At 34.5% G+C, this 22,217-nt stretch overlaps 1 protein-coding gene across 2 annotated transcripts in view; it reads right to left on the bottom strand.

Moving 5' to 3' along the window:
* gpr158 (G protein-coupled receptor 158) overlaps positions 1 to 22,217 on the bottom strand; it is a 69,312-nt gene that overhangs the window by 19,213 nt on the left and 27,882 nt on the right. For both annotated transcript variants that reach the window (XM_014471270.2, XM_023326736.1), the window contains exons 3-5: positions 15,402 to 15,504; positions 11,135 to 11,361; positions 8,625 to 8,693 (exon numbers count right to left, since the gene is read on the bottom strand). In XM_014471270.2, the coding sequence (XP_014326756.1) occupies positions 8,625 to 8,693; positions 11,135 to 11,361; positions 15,402 to 15,504 (399 nt within the window). The remainder of the gene's footprint in view (positions 1 to 8,624; positions 8,694 to 11,134; positions 11,362 to 15,401; positions 15,505 to 22,217) is intronic.

The following is a 22,217-nucleotide window of genomic DNA, read 5'->3' as shown; positions in this document are numbered from 1 at the left end:
AGCTGTGGTGCAACAAGCAGCTCCCCGATTTGTTATTCACTGTTAATAACTTCAGCACAAGATTTGCTGTCTTCATTTAATTCCTAAAGATCACTTCTGAGTTAGTAAAACTGATCTTGCTTTTGCATAGAGACACCGACTTTCCCCTTGAATTTCAATAATTTGTGCTAATCACAAATTAGCACAAATTATCTTCAGAACCCTTATTACGAATCCTTAAAAAGTCTTTAAATTCACATATCTGAAAGCAAGGCCTTAAGAGGTCTTTTTTTAAAAAGTAAGTAGGCCTTAAATACATTAATCACAGGTCTTAAATTTTGTCCTAACAGGACTATTATTTAGTTGTATATTCTACACATTTCTTTATTGGAACTTTTCTGTCAGACAAAAGATTGAGTCACAACATTGCTAAGGTACCCTTGCTAGCTAGCCTGCTAGCTTTTCTTTGCATCTGTCATGGGTAAGTGCAAATTTATTGCCAGTTGTCTGGAAGAAGTTTGTACACTTCTTTAGAAACACAGGTCTTAAATTCTATTTATAGTGGTCTTAAAAAGTCTTACATTTGAGTTAGTGAAACTTGCAGAAACCCTGATTAGCAAAATAAAAGCTAAAAAACAATAGAACACACTCACAACAAGACCTGGCATCCGAGTTACAATATTGTATAAATAAAATTAACAAATGGACCATAAAAAAATCCATGAGTTTTAATGCAAAAAGTTAACTCTTTCATACCTTACAAAAATGGTTGTGGGTAAAAAAAAAAAGTGACAGCAATTGCTCATGGGAGTTATAAACACTTTCCTAAATACTGTTGAATCTAGCTGTACGAAAGTGCTAAAGCTAACTTTTATATAAAGTAAAAAAACAAAACAAAAAAACACAACTAGTTGTGGCCAAAAATGGTTGTGGGTAAAATATTCTGACCATAAAGAACCATGACTTTAACAGCAATTGCTCATGGGAAACATAAACTCTTCCCTCCATTCCTGTTGCAGCTAGCTGTACTACAGTGCTAAAGCTAGATTTTATATAAAGTAAAAACAACCCCCATCCCCCCCCAAAAAAACAGCTGAGGCCAGAAAAAAAATTCTGACCATAAATAGAATTTTTACAGAAATTGTTAATTGAAGTTTTAAAGTCTTTCCTACATTCCTTTTGCAGATAGCTGTACTACAACACTAAAGCTAGACACTGAAAGCTTTGCATCCCAGAATAATGTGAGCAGAATAAAATAACGTCCTTTGGGGCCTATTTTTAAATATGAGAACCAGTTTTTCTTATTGTATCAAATTTAATGTGGTATACAAAAACAGTCTGGAAATTTTTATTTTTCAGTCTTATAATCTGTTTCTAAGTTTAGACATTCTCAGAAACACCATTACTCTGTCAGACTCTCAGTCTTGTCAGTTTTCACAAATATGAGCCAATATTGCCACTTGCATGATTTGTCGTACTATTCTAACTATCTGGGTTAGAGATTTGGCAGCTTTCTAGATCTGAAGCAGACAGTGACCTTCCTGTAATGGCGACCCTCAGCCACAATTACGGCATTAACATAAACAGAACTTGGGTTTGCTCCAAACACAAACAAAGCCCAAAAGGTTTCATGTGAGAATGGGAAAAAACCCAAACACGACTGGAAGCACCACAGAGAATATCACCAAGTGTTTCACGGCGGGACGCTTTAGATAATTAGCTACCGCTGCAGGGCAGAAAAAAAAATGTTTTTTTAAATAACATCAGGAAGGAAGAGGATTATTTTAGCAGAATTATGCTGTTAGGAGAAGCAGTTTCTAATGAAGTTGTAAAATGTATTGAATAAAAATGAAAATGTTCAGAGATTGATCCAGCTTCCTGTGGAGGTCATGACCCCACAGGATATTGATTACAAAGACGTCAACATTTTCATGTATCAAGTTATGGAACAATACTGAAATAAAACAATCTAAATCTCTTTCTGTATTTAAAAAAAATTGTAATCTTTGTTTATTTTTGATGTATTTGAAATATATCTAATAGTATTCTGAGTTAAATATGAGGTAGATATAAGTTTATGTCTTTTTATCTTTTAACTCGTGACTTTGCTAGTTGTTACATGGACTATAATTTTTTTTTTTATTGAGTGAATAAAATACAAAAATAAATTAAATGAAAAGTAAAAACACATTTCTTCTCCACAAAATGATACGCTAAAGCAGGGGTGTCCAAAGTGTGGTTCAGGGGGCGTTTGTGGTCCTTGTACTGATTTATTTCTGACCACCAATTTACAGTTTAAAAAAAAATCCAAATTTGTTTAGTAAATGTTTTACTTTTACTCTGGATAGTAGTATCATCAACACAGTAGAAGATATTCTATTTTTTAATCAGAATTCTGATATTTTTTGTCCAAGATTTGACATTAAACTCAGAGTCCACTGTTTTTCTCAAGTTTATTTTGGGTTTTTTTAAGAATAGATTTTTTTTTTCTCAGAATTTAGAATTTTTCTCAAAAGAGAAATTTTTCTGAGTTTGAGAAAAATCCTGATTTTGACTCAGGATTTTTACTTCTTTTAAAAATGTAATTTTTTCAGAATTTCTGCTAGTCAAAATTAAAAAAATGTTTCTTCAGAATTTTGACTTTAAACTCAGAACTCTATGTGTCAATTTGGCAAAAAATTCTAAAAAATAGTCAAACATTCGTAGGTATATGTCAGTTATGTTGTTAGCGTGTAAAAATAATCACATAACGATTTCTTCCTTGTTACAGGATTTGTAAACCTTAACTTAATCCACCCTGAAAGGCTGTCCCAAATTTATTTGGTAGATTTGAGTAGAAAGACTAGATTTGCCTCATGGTGCATAAACAATTTAAGCATTTCCGATTCTGAAATTAAAGTCTGAATTCTAGTTTTTAGTGGCCCTAATCGCCTTCCGTACTCATTTATGGTCTGATGTCTGGTACTTCCTGTAGTCACATTGTGCCCAGCCAGTCTCAACTGGCAAAGGTTTTCACCAATAAGCTTTTCCTCCACATTTAGCTACAAAACTAATCTCCACTATCTCTGAAATTTATCCACTATCCTCTAGATTTTATCCATCAATCAAAACCAGTTTGTGATGAGAAACGCGTCTAAACGGCATCCAGGGTCTGGAGTTGTCCAGACACTCAAACCTCTTCACCGTGATGAAGTGGCTCTGAAGTGTTAGCAGTTTAAGTGTTTTGATCAATAGGAGATCAATATTGACTGGTTCAGTAATGCTTTTGATTTGGCAGCTAATCTATGTTCCAAACAGTCTGTGGTCTGCAGGGCTGAAATGATTAATCAGATTAACTGTGATTATTCGGTTGTCAATATAGCCGTTAACCAATTTATCAATCGATTAATCGCTAGTTAGAGTTTACAGACTCCAAATAAGTGAATTTGCTGAAAGACAAACATAATTAGAGTAAGTAATTAAGTCAAAATTTAACAAACATTTGATTTGAGATTTTAAAAACTTGTTGTCCTTAAATATGTTTTAGTCAAAACTCCTCTAGTGGCGTAGTTTTAGCTTCACCTGATTCAATTTACATACAGAAAGTCTCCTATTAAGTACCTTTTGGTATCCAATTATTAATCAATACAATTTTATGAGGAAAAAAATTTAAAATTACAAGCAAAATGTTACGAGGAAATGTGGATTTAATGAGAAAAAAGCTGAGTTATGTGTCTAATTCTTCCCAAATTCTTCTCAAAAATTAATCTTCAAAATTTATTTACATGTATCGCCCAGTCCTACTGTCTAAAAGCATTTTTAAATAAGTGTTGGACTGATGGACGGATTTATTGTCTTTGGTTTGGATTTCTAGAGTAATAGTTTCCAACTCTGCTAAACCACATTTAGTCATTCAATCAGCGTGGAAATTGAAAATTACGGCCTGAATGGAGTTATTGTTTCTACTGGCAGCTGAGCTTGATGAGAAGAAGAGCAACTTCACAACGAAGCACTTATTGAAATGAAAATGCCAAAATAAAAACATCATCCGTGAGTCATCTGTCAGTGACGCAGAGTAAACTTGCCGCTTTTGTTTTGCAGTAGCAGCTATAAATCTGACGGTGCTGAATTTAAGCCTTTTGCCATCGAAACTACAACCAGCTAAAAAAAAACAAAAAAAAAAAACAAAAGAGGGGGAATGACTCTCCATCTGAGAAATACAGCAGCTCTGGGAATCATTCAGTCATAACAGAAGATTTGATGCTAGTTTTAATGTTTTGACATGAAGAAACCGAGTGGAGACGGTTCATGAGGTCATCATTTCCCACTCACTGCTTTTTTCTTCTTCCCTGAGCTTCTCCAGTGCGACAGAGGGAGGGAATGCCGCTAAGGATAGGTGGGATCTTGTAATAGCAACGGATCCATTTTTATATGAAAGCTGACACTCCCTGCCACATGGGACGGCCGGCTTTCTGGAGGGAGGTAATGGTTTCTTCTCCTGCTGCTCCCTGAGGTGGGCTGAGTGTAAATTACATCCAGCTTGGCCTCTGCTCAAGGCAAGACCGGAGTCGAGTCGCAATTCCCTCCCCTCCTCATCGCCGCTCAGACCCGGAGAGACATTTCCATCCAGCTCAGAGAGACGCATCAGGAAACGCGGCTCTTTATTGTTTATTCTGAAGTTGAAATAACCCAGAAATGCACCGTCTCGGTAGTTACTGTTTTTCATCTCTCCAGGGAAAAAATGTCAAACTCCTTTTTATTTTGGGCTGTGAATGTTCTTAAAGGGCCAGATGTACTGATAAAACCAATTAATAGACTGGTAAAATTAATACTTCCTAAAATTAAATAACATCTTTTCTTATTAATAATTTATTCGGTCATTTATTTATTAAGCAATTTAAAAACCAAAGGCACAAGACACTCAGAAAACACAAAATTGGCCAAATAAACAATAAAATTACCGATGAAAATATAAAAGAAACAGCGACTGGCCTAATCTCTATGGAATTAGAAGCTAAGTTAAAAAGCTGAAATGATAACTGAGATTTTAATTCAGCAACGGAAAGACCAGGTTTTTGTGAATTTTTCAAAAAGAAAAAATAATCAAAGGTTTTTGGTGCTAATTTAGAAATATGAAGAATCTTTTAACTTGACAGCTAAGCTAGGCTAAGCTAAGCTCTAAGTACACCTGTAATACTCATCAGCAAGACATTGGAGTTTATTTTGAGACAATAATTCCTTAATACTGATGAAAAGGTACCAGTTTTATTGGCAGATTATTTCATGTATAACATGGGAAAAATAATCTGTCAATGGAACAAGTATTTCTTTCCCAGTTTTAAAGAAATTGGTGATTTAAAACAAACTCCTATTGACCCTTTGCACGTGACGTCACTCTCTTTGAAACCCGTCCTGCTCCGTCATGACGGACGTCAAAACAACTGCTAAATATCGCATTATGGCGACGGTACGGGTCTAATCATCAGTAACCATGGAGACAGTCCTGCACCATCGTGCAGCCTAGCCTACACAGAAAAAAACTGGTTAGCATCTCATCGTTTTTAAGGCCGCTCCAGTTTAAGGGGAAACTCTGTTCATGACATAGTGATATAAATCAAGTGTTGTGAATTCAGTCAGTCTGTAATTTAATCAACATGTCAGGACGGAGGAGGTTCGGTTTGGTTTCTAAGCTGGCTGTTTCCAACTGTTGTAAACACCGCCGTCTATGAGTCCCAACCAGGTGTGTTACGTTCACAGACAAATGATCTCAACTCAAACAAGCAGAAGCCACGAATAAACTGGAAAAAACAACTTTTGGAAAATTATTTCAGTCGCTCTGGTCAGTACTCCGGTCCCTCACTTCCGACTTAAAATGACTAAGTGACATAATTACAAACAGTCAACTACTTGCTGAAAGGTTACTTGTAAATAAGTTACGCCTTATTTTAAGTGTACTAAGATATTTGCACTAGAAACTACACCAAACATACTTGGTAAGACTTTTGCAGTGTACTGGGGTAGGAAAAGCATTTCTCCTCTATGAAAGAAGCCGTGGAAGCAGCGTGCGTGTCCAGTTGCTTAATGACAGTAGAATTATTTAAAATGGAAGCAGCAGCAGCAGAAGGGTTGGAGGAATATTTCAGGATCTATATTTAGATGAAGCTTCTCGCCCTTGCAGCTTTGGATTGTGTCCGATGCACAGGAGTCGCACGCAGATGCATCAGGGTGGAGAACGGCCCGGTGTCGAGCAAAGACATTAAACCATGGAAACGAGATCAGCGACGGCGACCACTTCTGCAGAACAGATTAAACCGAATCCAGACGCCTTCACTCCACAGATCTGACTTAATCTACAAAGTGAAGCTCAACCCTTTACAAGTCCTCTATTTTTAGCAGCCACTGCCATCACTACACCAGCTGGAAACAGAAATATCTGCCTTTCATTCATTCGCTGAGCAATAACATGGCTCCCAGGCTCACTTTCATTCTGCACATCTTAAACATTACCACTTTCCAGGACCTTGTCGCAGCAAATTGCATTGATTAGCCAGCTCTAAATCAGCTGGCTTTAATTACGTTTACTTTGTATCGCTTCACGAGGCGTGCGGCTCTGCATGATTGCAACTAAATTGCAATTATCCTTTTCCCTGAGCACAAAAGAGGAAGATATAATGGTGGCTCAAGGTAAATCAATGGGTTCGTGGGTGTTAAGGGGGAGCCTAATCATCTGAAGAAATGATGAGGTTCTGCGGAGGATCAACTTGAAATATAACTGATCGGCACAAATTGATTTGTTTTTAAAGTAATTATCCTTTCTCACATTTATATTAATTCAGTTTGTGCCTAATAAACCCCCAGTTTGTCATAAGCATCATTATATTCTTTAAATAGGACAAACTGAGACAAAAGGAAGAGGTCTAACAGCTTAATATGAAATCTTAACATATGTTTTAAATCCTTTACCCACTTTATTACAGAATCAGTTGCTTAATTTTCATCCCAAAGCCAGAAACAAGTGCAGTCAAGTTTACATACGGTGGACCCACAGTAAAACTAGAAAACAATTCCGCTAAAAATTACTATAACGGTCTATTTTAATAGTTCAAACACCAAATATGCTTTAAAGGTGACCTATTATGCTTCCCTAAACAGGTTAACATGGATCTATGTGAAAAACAAAACATGTTCATCATGTTTTCCTCTTATTTAATGATCAGTATGAGGTGTTTTAGGGCATCTTGTCATTCAAAATCCAAATAAGCTCAGATTTAAACTCACATGTCAAAATGGCTGCAAGCAACTGCTCAGTTAGACAACCGTACATCTTTGAAAAGCAGAAGTAGAGCCTCCTGCACAACCAACAAGATTGCAGAAAGTGGTTTCTGGATGACAAGACAACAACAAAACACTCATCTTTTCCAGCAGCCATTGTACAGCACATACAGTGGTAACACCAGCTGACCAAACATGCTGGAATTCCACTTGGGTTGCTAGGTAACGGGACAATGCCCTCAAATATAGTTCAACAATCGGGAGTTCTTTGAAACGTCTCACTTTCCGTACACTAAAAGTATTAAACAAACATGTCTCCTGTCACGTTGTCCAAATATTTCTCAATACAAAACAAAACCTGGAAATGAAAGATTTCAATGTTTCTTCTTAGATTATACCCACTGCTGACTTTCTAGGAGGGAGAAAATGTCTGGGTGTAGTTGGCATAACGTGTCTGTATCTAATTAATTAAAACACCTCCTAAATTAAAGAGGCCAAAAAGCATGAAAACACACCGAAAGGAAGAAACTGTGTGATTAACTGTGAGGCAGCATGTGAGGCTCTTCAACAGATGGCGAGTTGATGGTGTTTGTTAGGCAGGGGGTCACCAACAAGCCGCAGGATGTTTGCTTCTGCCTCTTCTGTTCTATCACACTCACTCTGCTCATAAACACAATCAGACGTCCAGGAATACAAAAGCTGAATTATGTATTTTCTCTTTAGTGAAAGACAAAGTTTGAAAGTATTTCTGGTTGCAGAAAACCAGCACAGACATTGTGGAAGAACAATCAGTTACATTCAGCCGTCAAACTCATTTTCATTTGGGCCAAATCAAAAATCTGAACGTCCTTAAAGGGTCGGTTGTGCCAGAATGTATTGATAAAAGCAATTAAACTGTTAAGATATCAATAAACAGCTGTTTGTTTCAGCATTCAGTGTTTCATAAGATTAAATAACATCGATTGTCTTTTCACACTGGTCAGTCCATCCAGGATTTCATGATTGTTTTGAATTTGTGGTGCTAATTTAGAAATATTTATTTGGATTTTTTTTTTGCGCTAATACAATCCTAAATGTGACTTTTTATTAGTCGGCGTATCAATAACTTGACATCAAGTAAGGCTGAGGCAGCAGTCACTTAAACCCAAAGTTTTTGGTCAATTTTGAGAGATAAAAATGTGGGGACTGATGATTTTACCTGAATTTTGTGGATTTGTGAAAAGCTAGATTTATTGGCATAATTTGGAGTCTAGAGGGCCACATAAAAAGCTACGGCGGGCCAGATTTGACCCCTGGACCTCGAGTTTGACACCCGTGCTGTAGCGTAAACGACAAACTCCAGGTTGTCTTGATTCAAAATAAATGAAAATAGATGTTTGCGAGGAGCGTCTTACCGGAAAGTAGAGGAGGAGCGCTCCACAGAGAATGGCCTCCAGGAGGACCAGGCCTGACGCTCTGATGCTCTGGAAAAGCAAAAAGATATTACAGGTTTTTCATTTATTTTAGTCAAAGCAAAATTAAAATAAAAATGAAACAACTCTTATCCAAAGCAATGGCATTTATGTGACTTTACATGTTAAAACAAAACATTTCCAGTAAAAACTTATGTTATCTTTCCAAATCCATAATTTAAAAAAACATATTGCACAAGGTTGTCTTTAATAAACAACTGGACAGGTTTGTCCTATTAATTTAAGTGTTTTTATTATTTTTCTGATTGTTTCTCATTGCTTGTATGATCTGTTAAAATTGTCTTTGGTGACTCTAGAAAGCTTTTTTAAATCTACTCCAGCATGTGACATAAATCTTTAATACTCAAATTCTCAATTTAATAAAAGAAAATTTCTTGTCTATAAACTCTAATAAGTTATGCGGTGATATTAAATCGAACTGGTTTACCAAATGCCTACAGAGTTTAGCTAAAAGACATGAAAGAAAGACTTTCTGCCTCTTTATTATTGGGCATGAAAAAGAATAAAGTAAAGTAAAAGCTCTTCCTTTAAAGCTTTTTTATTATTATTTTGATGGAGTCACCATTTCAGGCACGTCCTGTTCTTCCTTTATGTAATATATTTTTGTAACATTGTGTCCTCTAATTGACAAGATGCTTGAGGCGGCTCTCAGAGAGAGGAATACAGCTGTGCCACCAAATTAAAAATATATACAAAAGAAAAGAGAAGCCCGACTTCTCTTCACTGCATGAGGGATGTTTATTTTATTTTGAATCAAAATAAAACATACAAAGGGGTTTTAATGTTTTGTCGAAATTCTGTAAATAGATTCAACAGTAAATAATAATGTGGATATGGAAGCAGTTTTTAATAATAAAGTTCTGCCGCACTTGCGGTATCATTTTATTTAAATTTAAATAAGATTCCTGTAAAGATAAACAAAATAATCTGTCCAGTATTGACTGATTATGATTGTCTAATTAATGTTTGACTGGCTGGTTTGAAAGGCCAAAGTGTAAACTAAACACTAATACAACACTCTTCAGTGTGGAAGTCGTCATGATGGAAAGAAAACTCAAAGTCAGTTATTTTCAGTAATACAGATGCTTTCAGAAATTAAACTTTTGTTTGTTCAGGTCATTTTGCTTTTTTGTCATTTTGCACTTTTCCAGTTTTGGCCAGATATCAAATAAGCTGAATGCATTTCAGCAAAGTTGCTTCGTCTTAACAAAAAATTAATGAAATGAATAAAAATATCAATATGCCAAGTAGAGTTATTAAATTATACATCTTAAGACTTGAATGTAATAAAATATTTGCTCTCATATATACAGTTGTATGCAGATATCGTAAGCCATCAGTTAATTTCTCTACTTTTTGCTTCAAAGATCCTGGACTGTTTTGTAATCTGTTTAAGTTTTCCTTGGTTCTGTAATTGAGCTTCATGTGTTTACCTACAGTTCACTTACTTTGCTCTAAATCAGTTCTTGAGTTTGTTGACTTGTGATATTTTCTGGTGATTTCTTTCCACACAGAATACAAAACAAACGTGCTAGCCTAGCGCTACCTGGAGAAACGGCTCGTGGTTTTATACCAAAGACAAAAGAGAAACCCTACAACCACTAAAATCTGACATTACTCCATTTTTGTTTACATTTTGTAAAGAAAACAGTTCTGGTCAGTGTCTTCTTCAGAAGTTTTTGTGTTGTTTTCTTGGTACAGCGCCACCACAGGCAAGGAGGGGAACAGCTTTCTTAATTAGTTTGATTCATTAGGCACAGTGTAATGTGAAAGTGAAGCACATCAGAGGAGCAACAAATGTTGCAACTTTGGTCTCAAATCAAATCAAATCTACCAAACTACCAGGTGTGAAAACACCATGAGTGATTATATTTTGAGTTATATAACTATTAGATACTATTTGATATTAATTAGATTTATCAGTGCAAATTTGAATTGATCAGTGATTTTATCCACTGATCTCATCTACCTCAGCAAAGGCCTAAAAATCAACCTTTGTCCTCTTCTGCAGGTTTGACTGGCAGACCGACCCACCGGGTCATGTCTGCATGTTTGTTACCAATTCAGTGACTTTCTTACTATATTTAGTGACAATACAGACAAAAAGAAAATGGTATGAGCCAAAATCGGGATCGGCTTTTTAAGGATCAGCACTGCAATCGGTGCAACCCAAATATTAATTACCATTTAATTTTCTGAATTGTTGACTTTACCTCCATAAAGAAACTAAAAACAAAGCCTTCAAAAATATTAATAAAGGTCATTTTGAAGGTTTACAGAAAAGTCTTGCTTTTAAGACAAAATAAAGAAGTGAGGGATGATTCAAGACTTTTGAACACTACTCTAACTTTTGTTTAGCCTTTCCTTTGAGCTGAGATTTAATGCTCTGGTGCCCTGACGGCCAACGGGGAGTGTTAGCTAAAAATGCCTACCTTATTCCTGCGAAAGTGATATATGAGCACCATGCTGATGAAGACGATCAGCATGCAGAGACACTGGAAGGAGAGCACCGCCAAGCGAAGGGCGCCGTCCTCCAGCGCCACGCAGGGAGAGTCGTCTTTACAGAAAGCACAGCCTTGCTGGCAAGGCAGGCAGTCGCTGGGGGAGCCTTCATCTTCACCCAGACCACCAAATCCAGCTTTCCCCGTTCTCCCAGGCTCTGCCGGGGGACGACGACACGGTCAAACTTTGCACACATCAACGAGTAGTGAAGGCAAAAAGTAACAAGAAATAATTTGCCCACATATTGATTTTTTGTCCATGAACTAGAATATTTGCTGCTGGAAAAAAGATATGTTTGGAAGGGAGCAGTTAGGTTAAGTTGCCTTGGGGAAATCTGACTAAAGTTGGAGTAAAATGGTAAAACTAGGAAACTTCCTAAAACTTTAAAGTTGAAGTTTATACCATATATTTTGTAATACTGCAGTATTAGAGCAAGTGCAAGGAAACGGCAAGGGAAGATGGTGAACACATTCAGAACCTTTTCCTCAAACAGCTTTAGGTCTCAACCACACTATTACTGAGATTATTTTAATCTGAAAAGCTGCATCAAACAGTGACATCCTTCCATTTCTATCCCATCACTGCAAAAACATAGAATCTTACCAAGTATCTTTGGTCTTGTTTCTAAAATATCCAAGTAGACTTGAAATAAGGCAAAACTAACTCATCGGCAAAAAATATGAGCTTGTTTAAGTCAATAATTCCTCAATATTGATAAAAATTGACTAGTTTTATTAGCAGATTATTTCATTTAAAACATGGGGAAATGTCTTATAAGAGGTGAAATAATCTGCCAATGTAACAAGCACTTTTTCATCAATATTAAAGAATTATTGACTCCTGTTTCTTGCTTAAAGGTTGCTTGTGAGTTAGTTTTGTCTTATTTCAAGTGAACTAAGACATTTGCAATAGAAAATGGACCTACAGTACAATGCTTGGTAAAATGTTGTGTTTTAACAGTGAATGAATCGTGGTTGACTCGGGCCAATCACCAGTGGACTGGTTGCCAGTTAGTCGCAGGGTTAAATAATTTTGACATCTGAATTTCAGAAGTTGAAAATGTGTGACTTTTGAAACTCAGAAAATTTCCAAAAATCAAAAAAGTTTAACATGTACTAACTGATTCTCAGCTGTCAGAAATCATGACTGAAAGATTTTAGACAGCTGCTTTTCCAATGTCCTTTGGCAGCTAGCTGTGCTGCAGTCCTCAGAAAAGCATGAACAAATAAGGAACAACATAACTCAATTTCAGTTATTTTCTATGCTTTCCTCTCCTTTCCACTCAGCTAAGGATTTAACATTTTCTTTAAAAAGTCATCTAAAATTTTGATAATGTTTTCTCATAAAGTTTGACTTAACTTGTGTCAAGGCAGGAGAAACCGATCAATATATGTGAACATGGACAGTTAACATCCACTTGTGCTGAGCTCATGTAAAAACAGCTACTTTGTATTAAAAAAAGTTAACTTTGTAAGCACTAGGTCACTGTAAAACAGAAAAATAACAGCTTAATGTTATTTAATAGTAATAAAAAAGAAACAATTACGCAGGAAGTGATCAAATTGCTTATTTAAAACAGAAAAACACAAATTCACCCTACTTTGCTAAAATAAAGAACATGTCATACATACAATAATTATTTCTATGTAGGCATATTATAGTTTTATTGTCTGAAGTGCTAAGGCCCTCCATAACTACCTCCTCTCTAAGCTAGGTAACATTTAGTGACTTGTATGGAGCTGCAGAATATGTTGTTTTATTAACTTTGGGCTTAAAAAGGGGAAGCATTACATGTTTTCAGGCACATGGTGCCATTTTATAGCACAATCAACTTTTCAAGTCAACCTCAACCTAAACTATCAGCGAGACTGAATACATAGTTAAATATATGGATCAAAAAAAGTTATAAAAATAACAAACTTGGGCAGAACAAATGCTTTGATTACAACATCAAACGCTCAGGAAAACAAAACAAACTGTACAAAAATAAACAGGGTATAAAGAGAACTGTTTATTGGTTTGTATAGAAGCCCCTTGAGAAATATGGCCCATATGGCTGGATAGATAACAGATTTCAGACTTATGGAGCTTTGATGGGGGCTTTACTGGAAGAAGCTATTGTCTTTGAGATTTTAAGGGATTTTGCCTTTAAAAAGAACTGTCCCATTTTTTTTTTCAAAGCCAATCACCAATCACTTCAAAGGGACTACTCATCTCCATAGCAATGAGTCACACGTATTTTCATTGGTTTGGTGCTACTATGGTCAGAAGAAGCTTGGATACAATAACTTTATATACATAGAAGTGAGTAGAATGGCTTCTACTGCAAAAGGATGTTACAGATGGGGTTTTTTTTTATGGATTTCCAAGTCACACTTTGCTCATTTCCAATCTATTGTAGTGGAAAAAGTTCAAGAAGACACCAAAAACTAGAGCAAAATTAAACATATTTCCAGGTGTGAAACAGGAACATTCAAGTTAACTATGAACTCAAACATATTTTGCAAAGACTAAGCGAACAATATGGTAAAAAAAAAAAAAAGGGAGAAGAGATGGAGTTTGAGTGGGATGAAGCAGGACAGAAAGATGACTAAAATGAAAGCTTGGTAGGGAAATTGAAAGAGGGCAGGTGGAGACCACTGGGGGTCTGTGTTTGCAAAAAGCCTCCTTTTTAATTAACTCGCAGCAGACAGAATAAACTGCAGGTAGAAACTATCATTAAAAAGATATTTCCCAACTCGAACTGGATTAGCCTCCCAAGGTGGCGAGGCTGCATCCATTTCCAGGCCGAGAAGATAAACGCTCATCATAAACTTTAATGAAGGGGAAAATGGACTTACTGTTCAATCTTCAGCCATATTTTTGGTTAAAAAAATACCTCACAGCCGCCTAACTGCTTGTAAGGGAATGTCATAAACAGACATAACTTATAGCATCTGTGTGCAAACCAGAAGGCATCAGCAGCATCAGATTTATGCTAAAGGAACTACAGAAATTAGTTTTTATTGAGAAATAAATACTCAACACTTTGACGGGAAAAAAGTAGCGGTTTATAATCCGAAAAATACGGTTTATTAAATGGATAGATTAGCTTTGCTGTGAGAAATATTAATCTCTAATCATCTTTGGTTTGAATTCATGAGGAGATTTAATTAATTTTAATAGATTGCATTAAGAAAAACTCAACTATTAGCAACTGTTTGTAATGTTATTTACTACGAGGCATAAACACTTAATTTTGGTTTAGTTTCTAGTGCAAATATCTTAATACACTTGAAATAACTGACTTATAAGTAACTTTTCAGCAAGAAATAGGAACTTGTTTTACATCAATAATTCCTTAATATTGAGAAAAAAGTACTAGTTCAAATGGCAGATTATTTAATTTATAACGAGAAATTTTTCCCAAGTTATAAATGAAGTAATCTGAGAATGGAACAATTACTTTTTTATGAAAATTAAGTAATAGTAACTTAAAACAATCTCTTATTATTTGCTGAAAAGTTACTTGTAACTTCGTTTTGTCTTATTTCATGCGTACTAAGATACCTGACAGCCTGTTTAGATATATAAAAAGTCACACCAAAATTACCTGAACAGTCACTAAAAACGCAAATAACGTTGAGGTAATATTTAAGCAGAGGTGGGTAGAGTACTCAGAAATTTTACTCAAGTAAAAGTAAAATGTATTTGGTAAAAGGTCTACTCAACTACTGAGTTACTGATGAAAACATCAAACATTTAATATATAAAAATTACATCATCAGATGGATCAAAATAGAAAGTTACGTGGAAATAATTCATTATGGAATTACAAGATAACAAAATAAACATTTTTCAATATAAAACATTCAACTTTAACAAAAACTGCAGGTTAAAACCTGTCTTGGTATCCAGAGATTTTACTACAGTAAGAGTAGCGATCCTTCATCATAAAGCTACTCAAGTAAAAGTAAAAAGTCTAACAAAGTTAAAATACTCCTATAAGTTATTTTTACTCGTGTAAATATTATTAGTTACTGCCCAACTCTGTATTTAAGTAGTGGCGCACACATTGCACTACTGCAACTGTGCTGAATTACAAACATTTAATTGATATTATCTCACTCAGATAAACTCATCCAGAAGCTGCCATTCACATCAAACACATGAACAATGCTAATACGCAGAAATCAGCATAGATTTTTTATAACTTACTTGTGAAGCCATTGACTGCCACTCTGTTGGGGTGGTAGAATCCCTTTTTACACTGGCACTGATATTTATCCAGGACAAACCCATGACCACGCAGCGGCAGACACTATCAACAGAAGAGCACATACACCATGCATCAACTATAACACAATTTTAAAAATAAATATAACACAATTAGGGAAGCGAGTTATTGAATAATGGGTGAGTCTAATGTTGATTGAGCTCAACGATTAACTGAAAAGCGGCCATTTTCTTGAGTGTACTGTTATATCAAGAGGGAAACCGTATAATTTCCATAATATGCTGAATTGAAATCATAAAATTCTAACATGATTTTTGTGTAAAATATAACTACACATCAATCTTTTTTTATTGTCATCATGTTAAAATGTTTTGCGTCATCTCCTCTGCTTCTCTGTCACATCACCTTCGTAGCAAATCAGTAATTTCTGGTTCAGAAGTTGATGTTGCTTCACCACTCAAATTTTAAAGTAAAATTTTAGCAGCTTATCGGGTGCTTATATTTCAAAATAGAACCGCATAAAGTGCACTTCAATCCCACAAAGGCCTCTTTTTGGACCGAAAATTTAACTTCACCTCATAAACAGATCTCTCTGTTATTTCTTTCTTTTCTTTTTGCTTTTATTGTTCTTTTTGCTGTAATATACCCTCTTTATATATATTTGAATATATTTTTGACACTTTTTGTTATGAAAATCTAACTGAAAAGTACACATTTTATTTTACCAATGTGTATATATTTATTTAACTTTTGTCTTTCTAGACTTTAACATCAACACCCTCAATGTAATTATTCTTTGTTTTTATTATTAGAATATTTTAATATTTGTATTTGAGTTAACATCTGTATGTATGTTCATGTTATTTGTTTGAAATAAAGTAAATAAATAAAATAAAGACTGTTTTTACCGTTTCTCTCTTTCCCGTTTTTGGTTCGGCCGCCATCTTTGTTTCTGGATGACCAGCGCCGCCCTCTGCTGGGTGGCGGCTAAACTACAACCCTAAACGGACGTGATTAGTTAATCGATTGAATTTTAATTTAATAAAACATTATTGAAGACTTTATCATTTTACACTTTTCTAATTTTTTAGTATTAAATTAGTAAAATATTCTTCATTCAATTAAGAACAAACTGAAGAAAAACTTTCAGTTTTGGAGAAGTTCAGACTTTTGTGCCTAATTAATTACAATAAATATGACTTTTCTGCGGTGTCTAGCATGTGCATGAATGGGTCTCTAAATTTCTGATTAGCCTTTTTTACAAATGATTTTAGAGATAAAGGAGTAATAATGTAATATAATCTCTAAGAAACAATGCAGGAATCAAAATAGTCAAGTACTTCCATGGACACTTGACGCACCGCGAACTGTTTGTGACCTGACTGAGAGAGACTCTGCAGAGGGGTGTAAACGCAGCAGTGGACCAAGCTCTGGAGGTCTGCTGCTATTTCTGACAGTTTGTCAAGCTCCTTGGAGGTTTCAGAAAACCTTTTTCATTCTGCTGAGCTCTCTGACCGGGCCTTGAGAGGCCCAAAGTAATTATCAGGTCGGTATTTAATGAACAAGTTCTATAAATGAACTCCACTGAAGTTCTTCATGAGGCTTAAACTGTTAACAATACTGTCATTTCATGTTAACAGTATTTTTTCCACATAATCTTCACTTATCCCTGATTTATTTAGCTGGTTGGTTGGTTGGTTGGTTGGACGGCTCAGTTCTTATTCTAACCATTAATATCAACAATCAGTTTTTCTGATTCTCTTATTTCTCTATCAAAGGACCAGGCTAATGTCTGTGTCTGTTCAGACTTTAACTGGACCATTTCGAGTAAATTATTTAGAAAGTATCCTGGGTTTCCCTCCAAACTCCACATCCAGGTAGAAAGAGAGCGCTGTTTCTCTAATCTGATGAAGCTTCGGATTAGATCTTATTTTTTTAGTTTGTTGATGTAAACTGGAAGAAATTATCCCCCAGTGACACCAAGTTTCAATCTCTGAAATCAAACCAAGTGGATTTACGAAGTGGCCTAATGAAGTGCCATGTGGGTATCAGAGCTAACGGATGTGCCTGTAAAGTATTTGAAGTCTTTCCTTCTCATTGAGTCTGCAGCGCTGCAGATACCTTCATTAAAACCCTCCAGGTTGAAGCTGGGGTGCACCATCAGTCAGGAACCTGGTTTTATCTCTGATTGCCCTGCGGCCGTCTCCTCGGGACAGCTGGTGCTCGCCGCAGCAGCCGGCTGCCATTGTTAATGTGCCCACCTCATGGAGACACGGGAGGAAATGACCAGAGACAGGTGTATTTGTGTGTGTGTTTGCATATTTTCAGTGTATGTGACAGGAGAGCCAGGAATAGCTCCGGCCGTTCGTCCCAGTCCAGAGGCAGATGAAAGGTTGTGGAGTTTGGCGAACGCCGAAGCAGCCCGCCGCCCGGCCACCTGCCATCAGTCACATGTGATCTCAGCCGTGAACCAGAGATATTTCAACAGGTCATCAAATACACTGCAAAAACACAACATATTACCAAGTTTCTTTTATCTAGTTTTTAGTGAAAATACCTTAGGACACTTAAAATAACACAAACTAACTTAAAAGTAACTAAGAATTTTGAGGTTGTTTTAAGTAAATAATTCCTTAATATTGATGAAAAAGTTATTGTTCTGTCAGATAAATTCACTTATAGGAAAATGCCTTGTTAGAAGTGAATCTGTCTATGGAACTACTACTTTTTCATCAATATTAAGAAATTATTTACTTAAAACGAGTCTCTATATCTTCATGAAAAGTTACTTGTAAGTTAGTCTTATCTTAAGATATTTACAATAGAAACTAGACCAAAATTAATTTAGTATGTATGCAGTGCTTGTCTCGTAGTAAACAATAATATTCTTTAACAATATATTAAAGAATATATATACATATATACATATTTGAAGTTGTATTAATGCCAGTATTTTTTTCCTAATTTTAAGAAATTATTTACTCTAAACAAGCTCCCATATTTTGTTGAAATATTTCTTATAAATTAGTTTTGTCTTATTTCAAGTTTACTAAGACATTTTCTCTAGAAACTAGATAAAAATACTTGGTAAGATTTTGTGTTCTTGCAGCGTAAATTGTGATGAAAACGACTTGTTTTCTGATTTTATATAGACATGATTTTACATTTTTGTCTGTCACAAATTAAGCTAAACAACTAAAGGAGCATCTTTTCTCTTCCAGCTTCAATTTAGAGTAAAGTGGCATCACACTTTGTGTAGCTGCCACCAAGGCAACTCTAATATATTCAATTAATCACTTTAGTGTTCAGTTAAAAATGGCAATAAATACATTTTAGTATTTGATATGAGATGTTTAGTAATAAACAAGCAGTTATATAGAGCAGTGGTTCTCAAATGGGGGTACGCGTACCCCTGGGGGTACGTGGAGGTACTGCAGGGGGTACGTGAAGCTTTTCAAAATATCTTTAAAAAATCAGTAGGCTCCTCATAATAAGTCTTGGGAAAAATTATTTTGTAAAAAGTTCAATAAAATATAAATGTGTGTTCATGCACTGAATTTTATATTCAGTATTTACAGGGTATTTACAGCACTGTACCTCTTTTTTATTCCAAAAATGTTTTGCCCGTGTCAGGGGGTACTTGACTAAAAATATATTTTTAAGGGGGTACATCACTGAAAAAGGTTTGAGAACCACTGATATAGAGTACACCAAAACTATGCTCAAGTAAGAGTAGCAGTACTTCAACATATTTTTACTCAAGTTAAAATAAAAAGTAGTCGTCCCAATAAATTACTCAAGGTAGAATAAAACAAGTATTTCGGTAAAAAGTGTAACTGATCAAATTATTAATCAATTAATATTTAAAAATTACATAATAAGACGGAACAAAATATAAAATTAAGTGGAAATTTTATTGTTTTTTTCAGCAAATGGGCTTTTTATTTGAGTCTGTATATGCCAGTTAATGATTAATTGATAGAAAATTAGTTGAGAATTTAATTATTGACAGACAGACAAATAGAATTTTTATAAATATTACATTGTGCTAAAATTATTTTTCTTCCATTTTAATCTTCATAGATTTACGTAGTAACATTTGCATATATATGTCATATATACTTTATGAAGATCATAAAACGTAAAAAATACTTTCAGCACAATGTAATATTTGTAAAAATGAACAGATACATAAATAGTCTTGAAACTATTCACCATATTAAAATAAAGCCCATGCTGAGCTGTGTGTGCAGGAATGATGCTCCTCTACATTAGCAGGAGTTAATCGTGTTGCTGTTTTCACAACAAGCCAAAGGCAAAAATGCACCAAATCACTGAGAAATAATGAGGTGTGCAGTAAACGGCTACAGGATCTTCAGGTGCTGTTTCTGATAAGACGACTACTCCGTCAGCTGCTGACGGCTTTTTTAATGATAAAAACAAATCAGTGTCTGTTACAGAGCTGACATCTTCATTACCTGCAGAGATAAGCGAATACGACCCATCTCATTAACTCTGTGTGACAGTCACGTGTCTGAGAAACACCCACAGATTGTTGCAGGTGGTGTGGTTGCACCCCGGGCTCCCCCTGCGGCTCCGCTCTTAGCGGTTAGCATCCCAGCTGTGACAGCTGTCAATCAGGCACACTGTGACAAGCTAATTGCCATCGGGACGCCTGCATGGCCACCGGTGGGGACCTTTTTACGGACGCGCACCACGCTGTCAGACCAGCAAGCAAGAGCTCTCGCAACAGAAACATACAAAACACTCAAAGCCCCACATTGGCATGATGCTTAATAACTTTGATCATAAGCCTGTCACCATCTCAAATCACAAAAATCTGTGATTTTTAATCAATTTTTTAAAAAAAATCAACTTAAACTTTGATTTAAATTGCAAAAAAGTGTTGATAATAAATGGAGATCATCTAATTCTGACTTTCACAGTCATAATCATGAGATTCAAAGTCTTAATAATGAGATACCTTCTTATAGAAAAGGTGTGAATTTCTATCTCATAATTTACTTTGGAAGACAAAATTATGACTTTGAAGCTCAAACGTACAACTTTTAAGATCAAAATTATGACTTATAAGCCTAACATTTTGACTTAAGATAAAAATTATTACCTTCAAGCTCAAAATTATGACTTTGAAAGTTAAAATTACAACTTTTAAGCTCAAAATTAAAACTTTTAAACTGAAAATTATGACTTTGAAAGTCAAAATTACAACTTTTAACCTCAAAATTACAACTTTTAGGCTCAAAATTACAACTTTTAGGCTCAAAATTATAACTTAAACTCAAAATTATGACCTATAAGCCTAACATTTTGACTTAATGCTCAAAATTATAACTTTAAAAGTTAAAATTATGACTCTTAAGTTCATAATTATGACTTTAAAAGTTGTCGCTGGGCTTTTCTCTTTTATGGCAGAGATAGGCTTCCATACTCTTCAGCTGCAGCGCTTTAGAAATACTTTGACCTGAGTTGAAGCGACATTATGCATGATGGTGTTTTAAGCTCAGCATGCACACTGGAAATCTTATCAAGCTTCTGCAGACGTGAGTAAACATCACGACGTCACATAACATTAAAAGCTCCTGGGAGAAAGATGGCCGCATTCAGCGCGGCACCAGCTGAGCTGCAACTCTGCAGCGCAAAGTCACCTGCAAATCATAAAATGAGAAAGATTTTTACTCTCAGCTTCTCTGGATCTTGTTTCTATCAATCAAAACAATAATTTAAAAAAATGCTGCTTCTAGTTTAATACCTCTTAATTTTTAAAAAGACGTAAAATGCTGAAGGTTTACATTTAAAAAACACTAGTAGAGAAATATTTCCTGTTTTTTTAAAACGTTTTATTGGCACTAGTGGCTGTTACAGAACAGAGGAAAATACACTTTGTTTTGCATCATGCTATATTTTTTGTTTTATTTGTTGGGCCACTTTGATATTTTTAATAGAGGAATGTATTAAAATATTTACTGCTTTTAAATATTGAGGGCTAGAGACAATAATATCAAACAACACTGTAAAATTTTAACAGCTTAACTCAAACTTTACTTTTATTTATTCAAAGTAAAAAGAACTGAGTCATTATAAATACACATCAATTCATAAAAAATGTATATCTGATACTTTTGCTGAGTTGAAAGAACTGTTTAAAAAACACTAATAATGATTAGATTTTTTTAAAACACTAATAATGTTTAAAAAGCATTATTAATGTTTATTAAACATTATTAATATTTTAAAAGCATTATTAATGTTTATTAAACATTATTAATGTCTAAAAAGCATTATTAAACATTAATAATGTTTACATATGAAACATTATTAATGTTTATAAACATTAATAATGTTAATAATAATATAAACATTATATTATTATATTAATAATATAAACATTATTAATGTTTATAAACATTAATAATGTTAATAAACATTCATTAACATTAATATATTATTGATAATCATGTTCAAAAACATTAGTAATGTTTTTAAAGCATTATTCAAAAAATGTTTTTTAAACAATGTTTTAAACATTAATGTTTTAAAAACACTAATAATGTTTATTAAACCTTAAAAACAATGTTTTAAAACATTTAAAAAATATATTTTTTTTAACATTATTTAACAATGTTTAAACATTTACTAAGTAATGTTTAAAAGAAAAAGTTTTTAAACGTTATTATTGTTTAAAAATAATTATTAGTGTTTTTTAAAAACTGGAAATTACTAATTTGACACATTTTTATTAAGGTTTTTTAAATGTTAAATCATTAATGTATCAA

This window comes from Xiphophorus maculatus, chromosome 21 (genome assembly GCF_002775205.1).
Source record: "Xiphophorus maculatus strain JP 163 A chromosome 21, X_maculatus-5.0-male, whole genome shotgun sequence".
In the NCBI taxonomy this organism is placed as follows: Eukaryota; Metazoa; Chordata; class Actinopteri; order Cyprinodontiformes; family Poeciliidae; genus Xiphophorus; species Xiphophorus maculatus.
This window is presented reverse-complemented; position numbering and strand designations above follow the sequence as displayed.